At 49.7% G+C, this 16,112-nt stretch overlaps 1 protein-coding gene across 3 annotated transcripts in view; it reads right to left on the minus strand.

The window, feature by feature from the left end:
• Positions 1 to 841: 841 nt before the first annotated feature.
• Positions 842 to 16,112, minus strand: part of LOC144134981 (arylsulfatase B-like) — a 37,180-nt gene continuing 21,909 nt past the window's right edge. For 2 of the 3 annotated variants that reach the window (XM_077667766.1, XM_077667765.1), the window contains 3 exons: positions 5,926 to 6,219; positions 2,792 to 3,225; positions 842 to 1,078 (listed from right to left, as the gene is read on the minus strand). In XM_077667766.1, coding sequence (XP_077523892.1) covers positions 914 to 1,078; positions 2,792 to 3,225; positions 5,926 to 6,219 — 893 coding nt within the window. In that variant the 3' untranslated portion in view covers positions 842 to 913. The remainder of the gene's footprint in view (positions 1,079 to 2,791; positions 3,226 to 5,925; positions 6,220 to 16,112) is intronic. The other variant, XM_077667767.1, reaches the window with a different exon arrangement.

Raw genomic sequence — 16,112 nt, forward strand, 5'->3', positions numbered from 1 at the left:
TGGTCAAATGTTTTTTAAGGGAATCCCCCAAGGTGGAGTAAATTTCTAATAAGGGAGTAATTACTCATTGGCATCCGCCTAAGCGCTGCCATACGGCTACAAAGGAAAGCTATACAGCTTTCTCAGAAACTTCGTAGTTAAAGAAAAATTCGTCCTGGTGTGGGGTTTGAACCCGGGACCACCGCTTCACCGGAGCAGTCGCTCTACCAACTGTGCTAACCGGGACGAAAAGCTTATGTTAAGGCGAAAGCGGATTGATCAATAACTCGAAGGGGGAACAGTGTTGGTCAAATGTTTTTTAAGGGAATCCCCCAAGGTAGAGTAAATTTCTAATAAGGGAGTAATTACTTTGGCATCCACTCAAGCGCTGCCATACGGCTACAAAGGAAAGCTATACAGCTTTCTCAGAAACTTCGTAGTTAAAGAAAAATGCGTCCTAGTGCGGGGTTCGAACCCGGGACCACCGCTTCACCGGAGCAGTCGCTCTACCAACTGTGCTAACCGGGACGGCAAGCTTATGGTTGGGCGAGAGCGAATTGATCAATAGCTCGAAGTGGGATTAGTGTTGGTCAACTTTGTTTTAGGGGAATCCTCCAAGGTGGAATGAATTAGCAATAAGAGAGTAATTACTCATTGGCGTGTGTGTGGTTCACAGGAACAACAAGGCTTAGTCCTAAGGCTAAGTTGCGCCACACCATTTGAAATTGACGTCTTTCTTCGAAGTAGGTCATCACAGAATCTTAAGACATTTTTATACGACGGAAGCACGACATCGTTGAATGACTAGCGTGTATCTTTTCTGAGCCAAGAAAGCACAATTTTTGGGTAGGAAAGGCGCGCACTCTGTCTTTATTGCGGTCATGAAAAGAACCATATAGTAATGTAATCTGGGCATTGGTAGAGCAGTTACTCTTCACGACGTCGTAAAAGGCCAGTGTTTTAGTTCTTCTTCTGTAACCCAAGGTGCACAAAGTCCGTCTTGGATGACGAAAGGAACTGTTGTTTGGTTCCGCTGGTTAAGCGGGGTTGCAGCAGTGGCTTCGTAAGCGTTTAGACGCTTCTTCATAAATTCCACAACCTACGAAAAAGTGAGTAGAGTTCAAAACAAAATATTTCTTGTTATGATAGAGCGCACAATTTTCTACGTCTGATCCGCACTGTAAGTCATTTCTAGCACCCTCAAAATTTAATGATGTAACATAACTAAAACAACTTTGAGCAAACACTTCGGCTGGTGCAACAATGAATATTTGTTGTAAGATCTTTTCCCGAGTAATGTGTAAATTTGAAAATAACTGCGCTTAGATCTGCTGCTTTGATTTTGCAGCTGCGCTCCGCTGATACTTTTCATCGTCACAATCATCCCGATTTGTTAAAGTCCCACTGAGATTTCTTTTAATGATTTAGAAATAAGGCAGCATTGCGTTGCTACGAGGATCCTGCGCCAGCAAATGTCCTAATCACATGTGTCACCTGGCATTTTTCTTTCCTGGCTCTGGGTTACTGTACCGCAAATGCTCAGAGGATGTTCTCATTTTACAGTGAACATTTCGCACATTTTTTTTGCGTGATTTCCTCGAGTATAACAATATTACGACGCCTTTCTGGAATGAATGAAGCTGCAGTTGCTGAATGCTGCCATACGAGCTGAATTAAGCGGCTAGTCGCATAATGCGGCCAGTCGCTTAATGCGGCCATATTTTATTTCATAAAATAAATAACTATACAAATCTTGCTGAATTCTCTCTAATAAACTTCTGTTGTCTTGTTTACCTGGAGTAGCATGCCAGGCTAACAACAAAGCAGACTTCTCCTCTACTGATGAAAAGCTTCCCCACCCACCTCATGGTTGCTGACGGATGCATACTACTGGAGCAGGCGGTAAATTTATACTGGACACTGGATTGTAGTGGACACTGATCGCAGTCCTGATCGACAGACATCCAGTAGCAGTTCACGAGGCATGTTTCGGGCTAATTTAAATTAAATATACGTTCTTTTCACAAGATAGGTTTTAATGGCCCATACTATCATCATTAATTAACTGGGAACAATTGACATGGGCTAAAGCATCGAGACACAAGCAGTATGATGAGAGGCGCGAGCGCGCTCTTTCTATTGACAACTCAGCGTGCGCAACTCGTTTGTGGATGCGACTCTTCAGCGCAAGCTGTAAAGCTCGTTATACGCTCTACACAGTTTTTACTAGATTGTTAAGCAGCAGAATAAATGAAATAATGCAGATTTTATGTCGCAATTGTGCTCAACACATACCTATAAAAAACAGTATTTTTGGTAATTCCTCTATTACAAATTGACACTTAAGGGTATCATAATTATTTTGGTTCGTTGCACACCTCATTTCACTATGTGAATAGCACAGAAAGCAGATTCAGTTGACATGAGCTTCATTGAAGTTGCGACTGCTGCCGTGAGATGTATATTTAACAAACTTTAAAGATGAAAATAAAACATCTTCCAGCCACTTGACATTTTCATTTGATTAAAACATCCTTCTTGAGACAGGAAACTTACGTTCTCATTAATCTGGGTTTCAAAAAATTGAAAGGAAAATTTGTCTAATACCTTAACCTGCACCGACATCAAAAAGCAGACGGCCAGTTCTGAGGTGCGCTTCCATTGCACTGCGGCTGTGTCAACCAGAATTTAATCCCTGTTGCGGCTTGCACCTTGGAATTACCACCTGAACCTCATGACAAATAATGAGCCCATTCACAGTAGTCGCGGCGATGTCACAGTTTCAGGAAGAAAAGCATGGACCAAAACTTACATCTGGGCGCGAGCTCGCTATGTTCTCGAGCTCACACGGGTCAGACTCGATGTCGAAAAGGTAGAGCGTCTGGTTCGACGAAAAACGATCACTCTTATTGTCACATCTAAGCGTCGCTTTTCGCCTCCAGTTATTTGGCAGCTTCAAATCATCCTCTCGGTACAAATTCTTGAGGACATCTGCTACCATAGACTTCCCAAGAAGATAATCCACGGCTTCGTACGGAGCACGGCCCGGTGGGGGGCGGTACCGGCCATTATAGTATCCGCTATCGTCCAGAACAAGCTTGAATCTTTCGTAGCGCACACCACGGGCGTGGGTTATCAACTGGTCGATATCGTAGAGGAACTCCACGCGAGGCGACCGTGACCCCTGGTTCAAGTGTGGCCACATATCAAGACCGTCCAGTGAGTCAAGCTCAGCTGCATGGCCTCCTGAAAGCGCACGACGAGCATCAGTGTTAAGAAGAAAGGAGTGAAACAGCACCACTGCTAAATAAGCAGCTTCGCAGGCTTGCACGCGATGCCTGAAAGTATGCCACACTAAAAACGTGCCTGCACAAAAAGGACGAAGCCTTGATTTTGAAGGGAGAAAACCGAAATAAATAATTGGGTTTTAGGGAAAGGAAATGTCGCAGTAATTGTCTTACGTCACGTTGGACACCCGAACCGCACCGTAAGGGAAAGGAAGAAGGTAAGATCCAATGAAAAAGAAAGAGGTGTCGTAGTGGAGGGCGCCACAATTATCTCGAACACCTGGGGACCTTTAGCGTCCACTGACATCGCACATCGCACAGTACATGGGCGACTTTTATGTTTCGCCTTGAACAAAACGCGGGCGCCGCGGCCTGGTTCGAACCTTCTGTAAATAATATATTAAGCTCAATTTTGTGTTCATGATAGATGGACCGTGCCCTTTAGAGAACATATTTAGTATGAGCGGAAAGCGAATGAACAAGAAGGGATTGTGTGCACACTACCCTGCTGCTGTGGAATAGATAAAGGAATGATGATCCGTTATAAAATAAGACATATTATAGAAATGTTCAAGAAATGTAGATTGCAGGTAAGAGGTGCAGGTGAGACGTGTCAAACAATTTGGCACACTACCTCCTTAGTTGTTCTCCCTATTTTTACGAGCTATTTTCAAAGGCATGGACTTTGATAAAGATTTCGACCCAATAGAAAACATTAAAAATTGGAGGGGACACTTAGGCTCTACCTTAATGGCATGACGCGATAGCTTTAATTCCCATATATGCAGTAGGCATTCTCTACTCCACATTCATTGATGCCTGGCAGACCTCATACCATTCCTGGCGCAGTGGTGCAGGGGTTAAGCGATGCGCCACTTTCATGCGATGGCAGAAATTCCCAGCGGTGGGCTTTGTGCGCCCAGGTTTCTCTTCCCGAGCGACCAGTCAATAACTGCCACCTGCCACGGCGGGCAGTGTGCTCACTATCTAGTGGACTGGTTGATAGGACGCCGCAAGTTTGTGTCGACTAGCTGGGCCACCTGCCTTGTAGACAACTCTGTGGGGACGACACGCAAGGGCCGTGATTTTTCGCTCACACTGCCGACAACCTTGGAACCGGATTTTCTGCTCAATGGGGCTGTTAACGCTTTCGTGTTTAAAACTGTAACTTCCTGATATCAATGTATTTTATAGTTCAGGGACGACATTTAGTGCCCCATCATGCAGTGCAAAGAGACGTTAAAAAGTTGAAGGAAGCATTTCAGATGTGATCCGACACGTGACGCGACCAATGCGCGTTCACAGTGTTAGTTTGCAAGTTTCGCTTTTATATTGATCGTGCTCAAATTGCGCCCTTTTATTTTACTTTGCTATAATTTCCAGTGGGTGGATTCTTGCTACGGACCTGAAAGACGCGGGTTCGACCCCAGCCGCCCGGGTCGAATTTCGAAGGAGGCGAAATTCTAGAGTCCCGGAGCCGTGTACTGCGCGATGTCAGTGCACATTAAAGATCCCCAGATGGTTGAAATTTGCGGAACCTTTCACTTCAGCGTTCCCCATAGCCTTAGTCGCTTTGAGACGTTAAACACAAATAAACCTAAACCGATTCTTGTGGCCGTTCGAGTTCTGTGAGTGAAAAGTCAGTGAAGGCCTGCTGGAAGGTGAAGGTGGGTGTGTGGTCGGTTAAGGCTTGTCCATGTAAGATGTTCTTTAACTGTGGATACCGGTGCTCTGTACACCGTATGGTTCTCGGGATGTGGAGGCTTTAAACACGTCGCAGTTTGCCGAAAGAAAAATGTGTCACTAATGCAGTAAAGGAGTGATGTCGGCGGGAGCTCTATGGGGCGCGGCGATAGGAGAATAAAAGCCTCTGAAAGTGCAGAAACATATCCGATCACAGATTAGGTTTTTCATCTCAGGAACTGCTGCCACCCTGTTAGTTTAAAAACAGGATACCTTGCCAAACTTGGCTGTACATTACTTTGTGATGCAACCTGCGGTCGGGTATTCGCATCGTCATACTCTCTTTCTGGCTCATAGATGAATGCGCACCACAGATCTAGGTTTGAGTTCGTGAGCCCCATTTTTCGAAAGCATGGTTACTCCAGAAATATAATATGTTAGCAGGAAGACGGAATGCCTCTATTTCGCGATGGTGTAAAAGACTTAGGATTGGGAGGGTACTTCACTAAAAAACAAGCACAACATGCACAGGGCACAAGGAGCGGTAATTACTGCAAATTTCAAAACTTTGGAATAAATAAGGCTGGAGAAAAATTTTCGAACTTCTAATTCCTGCATGCCGGACACATCCGAATAACTCCTTACCCTTGTCATATTTTGCATAGCCTAAAATTTCGGGCGGAGCGCCTACGCGCGCGGGCGTACACTGCAGCCTGTCTTTGATTGCGCGAGGGGCGACGCGTGAGCAGGCCCGAGCGGGGTGCAGATATCTGTTCATGTTAGACACAAGCGCCTGCTCACACGCGCTCTCGCGCGCGTGGGAGGCGGGGTCCGGTTGGCAACAATCGGAGGGCAGTGGGCCTCTTGGTGACTATTTTATTAATGGTTTTAAGCTCTTTCAGTTTTCCGCAACTTTTCTTTACGGCTCAAGTTCTTCTTTGAGCGAAGTCTACATAACAGAAAGGACGAGACCAACCTGCCAGTGAGTAGAGCGTGGGCACCCAATCTGTGATGTGCATCAGTTGGTTGGACACGGTGCGATTGCGGGCTAGGAGAGGACTCCAGATGAAAGCTGCTGACCGTGTGCCGCCTTCCCATAATGTCACTTTTGCCCCACGCAGTGGCCAGTTGATGCTACGAGAACCGTGCGAGCCCCCCGGGATGCCGCCATTGTCGCTGGTGAAGACAATCACTGCGTTCTCTAGCATCCTACTTTCGTAAAGGGTCCGAAATACTTGGCCTATAGACTGGTCCATTGAATCCAGCATTCCTGCGTAAAAAAGTATGTCATGGCAGGTATTTTGTTGATATTGTGGAAGGCGTTGCCAGTAATATCACGCGCAGCATGACTTGTAACGCGCTGCCACCAACGCAGCGCCCTGGCGGTCGTGCCCACAACGAGGCAGCGAGCCAAAGAGGCGAGGGTTTCGCCATTCTAGAGATGGGCGTCGCCCCTCAAACCTCCCCTGCCCTATTCACCTTCTTTCTCAGTGAAGTAGATCCTTCAGTGAAGCGATGACCCGGCACGGCGACGAGCGCTGTTGGCGTGTTAAAACGGATTTGGCTTTTCATGATAGCCTGCGGTTGCTTTGCAGTCTTTATGAACATTGGTTTCGTTTCCTCGCAAGAGACAAATAAAGCAAATGATAAAGTGATAAGAAACCAGACGTCTCGCCACCAAAGCGACGCGTGAAAGCGGCAGAACCTTTCTTTTTCTAGTACACCAGAGTCGCCTGTTCAGATGAGCGAACGGATGAGAATTATAGAGCTCTATTTTAGAAAACATTCGCAACGCGAGGTCGCTGCTTTAACTGGTAGATCAACCCAAACGGTGAACCGCTTCATCCAGGCGTACAAGGATGAAAGTCGCCTGTCTGACACTCTTCGTAATCGACATGCTCGCGCAACAAGCGCTGCCGAGGACGGGCGGATACTTGCTGCAGCCTGTGCGAACCCTTTCGGCAAGAAAAAGACACCTGAGTGTCAGCCGGTGCCTCCACTGTGAAAAGGTGGCTTGCAGAAGCCGGCCCAAGGAGTCGAATGGCGTCCCGAAAGCCTCGCCTTTCGCCAGCGAACAAGGAAGCTCGTTTGAAATTTCCGCAGCAGCAAAGGACAGGGAATGTTTAGGATTGGGACGATATGATGTTTAGTGATTAAAGCACTTTCACGACCATGTGGGACTCAAGGCAGCGTATGTGGCGCCCGGGAAATGCTGGTTATGACCCGCAGTACGTGCATCAAGTGGCTTCTAATGATAGAGCCGCTGTGAAAGTGTGGGGACTCAGTGCGTCGTGATGGCCTTGGTGCACTCCATTGAATTGTAGGTCAGCTGACATCCGATAGGCACTCTGACATCATCGACCAAATCAAGATTCTGTATATCTAGAGTGGTTCCATTCCATGGGATGACCATTACTCGAACACAACCTGTCTCCTACTCACACGGCGAAGAAAGTCAAAGGCCTTCTGGAAAGTCCACGAGTGTGAGAAATGGATTGGGTCTCTAAAGTTGCCAATGAGAACATCATTGAAGGTGTGTGGGGTCGCATTTAAATAGAGCTGACGAAAGCCACTGTGCATTTCACATCTCTTGATGCCCTATTGGAAGTGGTGAAGGCACACTGGAGCCATGTGCCGGTGAGCACCGGTTTCGTCCAGCCACTTTTCACGGAAGTGAAGAGCCACTGAAGAGCCACAACCACTCTTCACGGAAGTGAACTTCCGTGAAGAATCGAGAATGTGAGGGCCGTCTGTGAAGCAGTGACGCATTATTATGTCTTTGATCTTATTTTCTAATGGTTGCTTCACACCCGTATGCGTTTTGTAATGAATTCTATAGTGCTTAGGCGATGAAGGTGGGAAATAAATTTTGATTGTTCGCGTTTCGCACTGCGCTTTATTTTAGTGAAACAAGTAGAATTCATTCTGATTGTCATGAAAATGATGAGATTCGTTTTTGCAGTTCTATAATGATTAATGCGGCGCTGAAGCCGGTCTCACAGGTTTGTAAGCGGTTGCAAAAAACACAAATGACCCGGACACGGAGACGAACAGAGGACACCCAGGTTGCCGCGATGTGTCCAATGCGTGCATTCCCTCGTCTCGTTTGCCTTTTTTGCAATGATGAACAAACAATTAACAACAAATCCTACCTCTTTATGTTTCGACAATGTGCGAATCGAAAATGTGCTTTGTTGGCTCATCGGATGTAAGTTGGAATGAAAGTCCACTTTACACGATAAGTCTGAGCTTTCAAGCATGCATGCGACGAACGGCGTCGGAACTCGCCACCAATCCTGCACAGCTTCTCTGTTTCGCTCTCGCCGGGAATCGGCACTTCTGTGCTTGTATTCAAGCCGCTCCTCCATGAACGAATGCACTTTACTGGGGAACCGTGTGGGCAAATTTTCTTTGACAAGAGAAGCGACATTTATATCATCAATCGTTATCGCGATCACGACAACGTACACGAGTTGTAGCCTTTTAACCTTCAGGTGCCAGTTGCATTTCATTGACAGCACATATTTTTTCTCCTCTATACTGGATTCAGGCATCAATGAAAATATTTTTTTAATTTTAATGCATAGTACCAGCGCGTAATATATTACAGGGGTATTGAAACCGTGTTAACAAGTATCACAACTGATCAAAATTGCGGCATCAACATATCAGGACTTGTGAGATAAACATCGCACAATTCGTGGAATGAATTTGTTTTCAAGATGCACATTACGCTTGAAATTTGGAAAAAAATAATCGATGTTAACACAGGGGGTGAAACCTATCAGCATAAAAACGACGTATCCTCAAAAAAAAAGCGCCGAGTTAAAATTTTAACACAGTTGGGCACAAAACGCCGCAAAGGGTTAATAAAGCGTGCATTTCATTTTCATTGCTTATTGAAAAATGTAATAAATCTTCAGAAATTCTCATGTCTTTAGTAGAGCAATAACGGCGAGCGCTGCGAAGAGCGTGCGCCTCGCTTCGTTATCATACTTTGTTCGTGAAGTGTGACGACCCCCCCATAATGCGCACGTCCACACGGGACGGAGAGGCAAAGAGACACCGTATGGCTCAGTTTCAACAAACAGATATATTCAATAATTATACATGATTATGATTCAGAGGCTGGGGCGTCCGAGCTTACGTGCCGACGACTTCATGGGGACGATGGAGGGGCTCCGGAGTTTAGCTCGAACGGTTGCTGACAGAAGCTGCACGCCGTCGGGCTTCGGCGCTGAAGGCCCCCTTGGCGAACGATGTCATCCTGAGCGTTCCTCTTCCGTACTCCTTGCCGATTTTTATATCCTCTTATCCCCACACTCCCTTGGGTGAGGACGCCCACGCCGGAGTGGGAGGGGCCTAGGGCTTTCACTTGGGCGCACAAGCACACCACCGCACTTATGGTCTCGCCCCCCTCACTTGTTGAGTCCGAGAGAAAGAAGGTTGTCATCGAGGTAGCGTCGGCTGTGGTAGACGGTCTATGGCCCGCTGACGGTTCCCGCGGGTCACCGACCTCCGTTCTCCATCAAATGACACTCGCCACTCAATGCCGGAACGCGAGGTCACCAAAAGGCCGGGAAAGTGGTCCCTTGTCCTGGGATGTGCTCGGGAGGGTTGATTGATGATGCCTGCCGTCTTGCCACGGGGCCAGGCCCACCGAAACGAGGCCCTTTGTCCCCGGCACGGCCACGGCAATTGGGGAAGATAACGCCCGTCTCCCCGCGGCGGCGGCGGCGGCGTTCGACACGTGCCGACACTATGGAAAGGGGGTCCGGTTGTGCTTAAACCCCTTCGTTTTGGTCGTTCACTCTCAACGAGTATGGCTCGGTAATTGATGATGCCCGCCGTCTTGTCACGGGGCCAGGCCCGCCGAAACGAGGCCCTTGGTAGCACACACAAGGAACGTCACACTTGCTCACCCTCCAGAAGAATGTTCTCCGAACATTTGAGTCCATGCAGCTCCCCTTCGCTTTCTGAATCGCCTCGCACAGTGCGTCCGACAAAACACTTTTCGCTGCACTCAACACCACTGCACAACACCATATGCCTCAGCTGTCATAACTGGCGTCTCCAGGGGCAGCACTGATCTTCTTTTACAGATAAACATGAAACTCAGCACCCAAGCCTCTCCTTTCTAGTCCAAACTGGACAAAATAAATTTACCACAGTTACAAAGGAGCTGCCACTTCTAGCACGATCACGGCACAGACAAAAATATAGATAACGAAAGGAAGTAGGGCCGGTTCTGCATGCGCTCCGCATGCTCTCCTGTGAAGGTGTTACTTAATGACAGAAAGGTTTAACTACCAACTCCGCTCTGTTTACGGCATTAGTCCGACTTAGCTTTCTGATTTCGCAGCGGATATCGGCCTTCATGAGTCATACCAAGTAAGTCTGTGACCCTTTGTCTGCTTTGAGACTCGCGAGGGCTCGTGGCAAGAGCCTCTCCTGGCGTTATCTGCGATGCAACCTCGCGCGCTTCTTCTTATTCTAGCAATGCATGAAGTAAATCCGGTGGCATTTCGGCCGTCACCTCTGGCGCCTGCCGAACAAATGCAGGAGAGGGCGTTTCTTGCGAACTATCTGCGCGCTCCGCTTCACTTCTGTCCCCATCAAAATCCGCGCTTTCCCTTTTCTCATTTCGTGAATACTGAACCGGTGCCGACTTGAGGCGATTTGTGTGTATCCTTACCAAGCGCCGGTTCACGTCTCGGACTCTGAAGTTTACCGGAGAAAGCTTCTCGACAACCTCGCACGGTCCTCTCCACTTCGTCTAGAACTTACGAGCTAGCCCAATCTGCCTTTGGCAGTTTTCAATGTACACGCTGTCCCCCACATCAAACGGCGCGTCTCTAGCACTGCGATCGTGCACCTCCTTCCTGCGCTTCGCCGCTTTCTTTAAGGCCTCCTTTGCGATGTCCCTCGCCACTTGCAAGCGCGATTCTAGCTCAACCTTATAGTCGTCCAGTGAAGCGTATAGGACACGACGGGGGCCCTCTGGCACTTCACTAGGCTGATCCGGGTCTCGGCCATAGAGAAGAAAAAATGGCGATTCGCCCGTGCTCTCGTGTGCTGCGGAATTGTAGGCAAACATTGCATACGGGAGCCACAAGTCCCAGTCCCGCTGGTCGCGCGAAACAAAATGCGACAGGAACCCGGCCACGGTTTGGTTCAGTCGCTCCACCGCGCCGTTGCAGCCGGATGGTACGGTGTTGTCTGCTTCTTAGCGATCTTAAGCAGCTCGCAAACTCTCCTCATTAGCTGCGACACGAAGTTCGTTCCCCGATCTGTCAAGAGTTGCCTTGGGGGTCCATGTCGGAGCACGATCTGTTCGACAAATGCTCTTGCAACCGTGTCTGCCTTCTGATCTGGGAGTGCTACCGCTTTCGCGTATTTTGAAAGGTGATCGACACATACTAAAATGTACCTGTTTCCGGAAGTGGTCGTGGGCAATGGGCCCATTATGTCCATACCGGTCCGCTCGAAGGGAGCCGAAACCTCAGGGAACGGCTGAATTGGAGCTGGTCTTCGTCCCTTGGGTGTTTTTCTTTTGAGACAGCAATGACACTTCGCACAGTAGTCTCTAACATCCTGTCGCATGCCACTCCAAAAGTACAAACGCTCCACACGCCTGCGTCTCTTCACTACGCCAAAATGACCGGCGCATGGCGCATCGTGAAACGCGCGTAGAACCCTTTCTGTCCACGACCGAGGTATGACGACTCTCTCCCAAGCAGTTTTCTCTGGTCTCCCTTTCCTGGTTGGCCTTGTGCGCCGACACAGGGTGCCGTCTTTGCCAATGAAATAACCTAGGTGTTCGGGGTGAGACGGTGCGCCCTCTAAGCTTTCGATTATTCTCTTCAGGTCAGGATCTTTGCACTGCTCTGTGCGTAATTCGGCGGGGTCGACTACGGGGACAAACTCATCTATAGCTGCCACGGCAGCTGTGCGGCTGAGTGCATCAGCATTCAGATGTGTCTTTCCTGACTTGTGCTCCACTTCAAAGCAGTATTCCTGCAGGTGTAGATTCCATCTAGCGAGTCGCGAGCTAGGGTCCCTGACACTCATCACCCATTTCACAGGATGGCAGTCTGTGACTAGCATGAATTTGCGGCCGTAAAGGTAGCATCTGAAGTGCTTTACTGCCCAGACAACGGCGAGGCACTCCCTTTCCGTAGCTCCGTACTTTTGCTCTGTGGGGCTCAGCTGTCGGCTAGCAAAAGCAACGGGATGTTCTTTGCCCTCGATAACCTGAGATAGCACGGCACCAACTGCGAACTTTGACGCATCTGTGGCCATAACGAAAGGAAAAATAAAATCCGGGTGGCGCAACAGCGGTGCACTCATTAGCTTCCTTTTCTGGGCCCCAAAAGCATCCACCGCGTTTTCGTCCCAGCGAAAGGCGACATTTTTGGCTGTTAAGGCGGTGAGTGGCTTAGGGAGCTTGGCGAACTCCTCTATGCGCCTTCGGTAGTAACCGATCAGGCCGAGAAACTGCCGGACCTGGCGGACGCTAGTCGGGGAGCGAAAATCCGAGACAGACCTTAGTTTCTCAGGGTCCTGTCGCACGCCGTCAGCTGAAACAACGTGCCCGCGGTATTTCACCTCGTTTTTGAGGAATTGGCACTTAGAGGGCTTCAGATTGAGACCCGCTCCTCTTAATCGCACCAACACCTGCTCAATATCGCGCAAATGGTTCTCAAAACTGTCACTGTATATGATTATGTCATCCATATACACGAAGCACAGCCTCCCCAGAAGACCTGCCAGGATAACGTCAGCGGTTCTCTGCCAGACAGCAGGGCTGTTGGCCAGACCCATCGGCATTCTTTTCCATTCACAGTGCCCTGAGGGCGTGTTGAATGCCGTTTTCTCGGCATCTGCCGGATCCATTGCTATCTGCCCGAATCCCGCCGTCATGTTCACTACCGTGAAGTACCTGGCAGAGCCCAGCTGAGAAAACGTCTCCTGTATTTTGGGGATGGGGTATGGATCGATGCGAGTTACGGCATTTAGTTTGCGGTAGTCCACTACCAATCGATACGAGCCATCTGGCTTTTCCACCAATAGTGCTGGTGCTCCCCAGGGTGACTTTGAGTGTTCGACAATGCCGCGATCAATCAGGTCCTGCACCTGCCGCTCCATCTTCTCACGTTGGGAGTAAGGAATCCTGTACGCACGCTGGTAAACGGGCGATGAAGTGCCGGTTTCTATCCTGTGCTTTATAACGCCACAGCAGCCCAAATCCAGGTTGGACGCGGCGAATACCTCCGAGTAGTCGTTCAGCAAACCAGCCAGAGCCTCCCTCTCCCTGGATTTTACGTGAGAAAGATCGAACGACGCCTTTGGAGCAGCCGAAGGACTAGCATGCTCTACAGTTGCGAGTACCTTATCGGTAGGCTCACGTTTCTCTATCGCAGAGGTGAAGAAAGCCAATGTTTTGTTCTCGGGAAGGCTAAGTGGCTTCTGGCTACAGTTAACCACCCGTAGGGGCACTCTGTGGGCGTCATTAACTGTCACGAGGCACGCGGCTGCCTTCAGGCCATTGCTGAGAGAGTCGACCGGCTCAAGCACTCCCACGGCGCCGCTCTCTACATCTGAAGGCACACACGCGTACAAAATGTGCTCCGACCAAGGAAGGACGACCGCCTCATCGACCAGCCTGACGGCAACCTGCGAATATACCTTCTCCAATGATCCCACTGTTTGACGGGTGTCAATATCGGTAATGCAAATCTCAGCCCCTCTCCTGTTCAAAAACGGAACTTTTGAGCAGCCCGCATTAACCTCTTCCTCAGAGAATGATACTACTACCTTCCCTTTTCTCAAAAAATTCTGCCCTAATATACCTGACACTCCGTTCGGCAGAGACAACGTGTCCGGGCATACGTAGTAGGGGTGCTCCAATGCAATTCCGCCGAGAGGGAAGTTTAACCGGTAGAGTCTACTTATGCCAAGAGGATCCCCCGTTATGCCTACAAATTTGGTTGCCATACCACCAGACGCTTCCAACACCTCGCGGTCCCCCTTCCTTCGAAGCGTGTTAAAACTGCTCTCCTTAAGCAATGTCACCTTTGACCCCGTATCTATCAACAATTCTATGCAACAACCATTTAACTTGCAACGCACAACAGGGCATGCCTCGTCGGCCACACAAACCACCACCACCTCATCATCCACTGCTCCCTCCCCATGCTGCTCAGGATGGGGAGGACTATCTAGTTTTTTGTCTCGGTATCTGGAGCCCCGCTGTAGGCTTGCTTTGGTCGTGTCTCCCCTGCTTCTCTCTGTGGCTCCCCACGGCGCACGTTTTGGCAGAACCTGGCGATGTGTCGGCGACCCTGGCAAGCGAAGCATACGATTTCTTCAAAATCTCGCATACCGCGCCTGTAGCTTTGTGGCGGTCTCCGGTTTCCAGCGAATTGGTGCTTTTGAGCGCGCGCTTCAACCTGGCGTTCCACCTGCTGAGATAGCAGCTGTTCTAAGCGATCTAACCGCTCTGCCAAGAGAGCAACCTCAGGGTTGAGCACCGCTCTCTCTATGACGCGTACTCTCGCTGCGGCTGTCGTTAACGCCTCATTTCGTTCCTCATCCAATGCGGCCGCCACGGCTTGGTCGAAATTGCTCGGCTTGCGCGAGAGCACGAACCGGCGCACGGGGTCTTGCAGACCAGCCAAGAACAAAGCGGTCATTTCCTCTTTAAGTAGATCCTCCGCGTATTTCTTCTTTAGCTGGTCTCCTTCCTCCTCCCTGCTTAACGTATCGCGTGCTAGGCGCTGAAGCCGCGACGCAAACGTTCGCACGTCCTCCCCTACCAACTGTCCGGCGTCACGGAACCTCTGTACCCGCACGTGACGTGGTTCAGTGTCGAAATGCTAAAACGCGAGCTTCTTAAATTCCGCAAATGATTTTGTGGATTTTACTTTTTCGTCTCGCCATGCAAAACCATGAGCAGCTCCTGCCATCGTACACCTCGCCATTCCCAGCATTTGAGCATCGGACCATCCCCCCATTTTCCCAGTCTCTTCTAGCATGGAAAAGAAATCGCAGATTGGAACCCCTGTCTTATCTCCCGTAAACGTCGGAATGACGCTTCCTAATGCCAGCATGCTTGCTCCGAGCGACGGCTGTGGAGTGGGAGCTCCCTCAGATACAGACATTTTTTTTTTCGCTCAAGCCCTCCGGTGCCTCAAGCCTCTCAAATGGGGGTAAAAGTCCCACAATCAGTCCCGTGATTCCCTTTTGATTACAATTTTGAAGTCATGAATGTCGCAGCATTCAGAGGACATTTGCTTTTGAGACCCCACTTCTGACACCAGTGTGATAACCCCTCCATAATGCGCAGGTCCACACGGGACGGAGAGGCAAAGAGACACCGTATGGCTCAGTTTAAACAAACAGATATATTCAATAATTGTACATGATTATGATTCAGAGGTTGGGGCGTCCGAGCTTACGTGCCGACGACTTCATGGGGACGATGGAGGGGCTCCGGAGTTTAGCTCGAACGGTTGCTGACAGAAGCTGCACGCCGTCGGGCTTCGGCGCTGAAGGCCCCCTTGGCGAACGATGTCGTCCTGAGCGTTCCCTCTTCCGTACTCCTTGTCGATTTTTATATCCTCTTATCCCCAAACTCCCTAGGGTGAGGACGCCCACGCCGGAGTGGGAGGGGCCTAGGGCTTTCACTTCGGCGCACAAACACACCACCGCACTTATGGTCTCGCCCCCCTCACGTGTTGAGTCCGAGGGAAAGAAGGTTGTCGTCGAGGTAGCGTCGGCTGTGATAGACGGTTTATGGCCCGCTGACGGTTCCCGCGGGTCACCGACCTCCGTTCTCCATCAAATGACACTCGCCACTCAAGGCCGGAACGCGAGGTCACTAAAAGGCCGGGAGGGTGGTCCCTTGTCCTGGGATGTGCTCGGGAGGGTTGATTGATAATGCCCGCCGTCATGCCACGGGGCCAGGCCCGCCGAAACGAGGCCCTTTGTCCCTGGCATGGCCACGGCAATTGGGGAAGATAACGCCCGTCTCCCCGCGGCGGCGGCGGCGGCGGCGGCGTTCGACACGTGCCGACACTATGGAAAGGGGGTCTGGTTGTGCTTAAACCCCTTCGTTTTGGTCGTTCACTCTCAACGAGTATGGCTCGGTAATTGATGATG

Source organism: Amblyomma americanum, chromosome 5 (genome assembly GCF_052857255.1).
Source record: "Amblyomma americanum isolate KBUSLIRL-KWMA chromosome 5, ASM5285725v1, whole genome shotgun sequence".
In the NCBI taxonomy this organism is placed as follows: domain Eukaryota; kingdom Metazoa; phylum Arthropoda; class Arachnida; order Ixodida; family Ixodidae; genus Amblyomma; species Amblyomma americanum.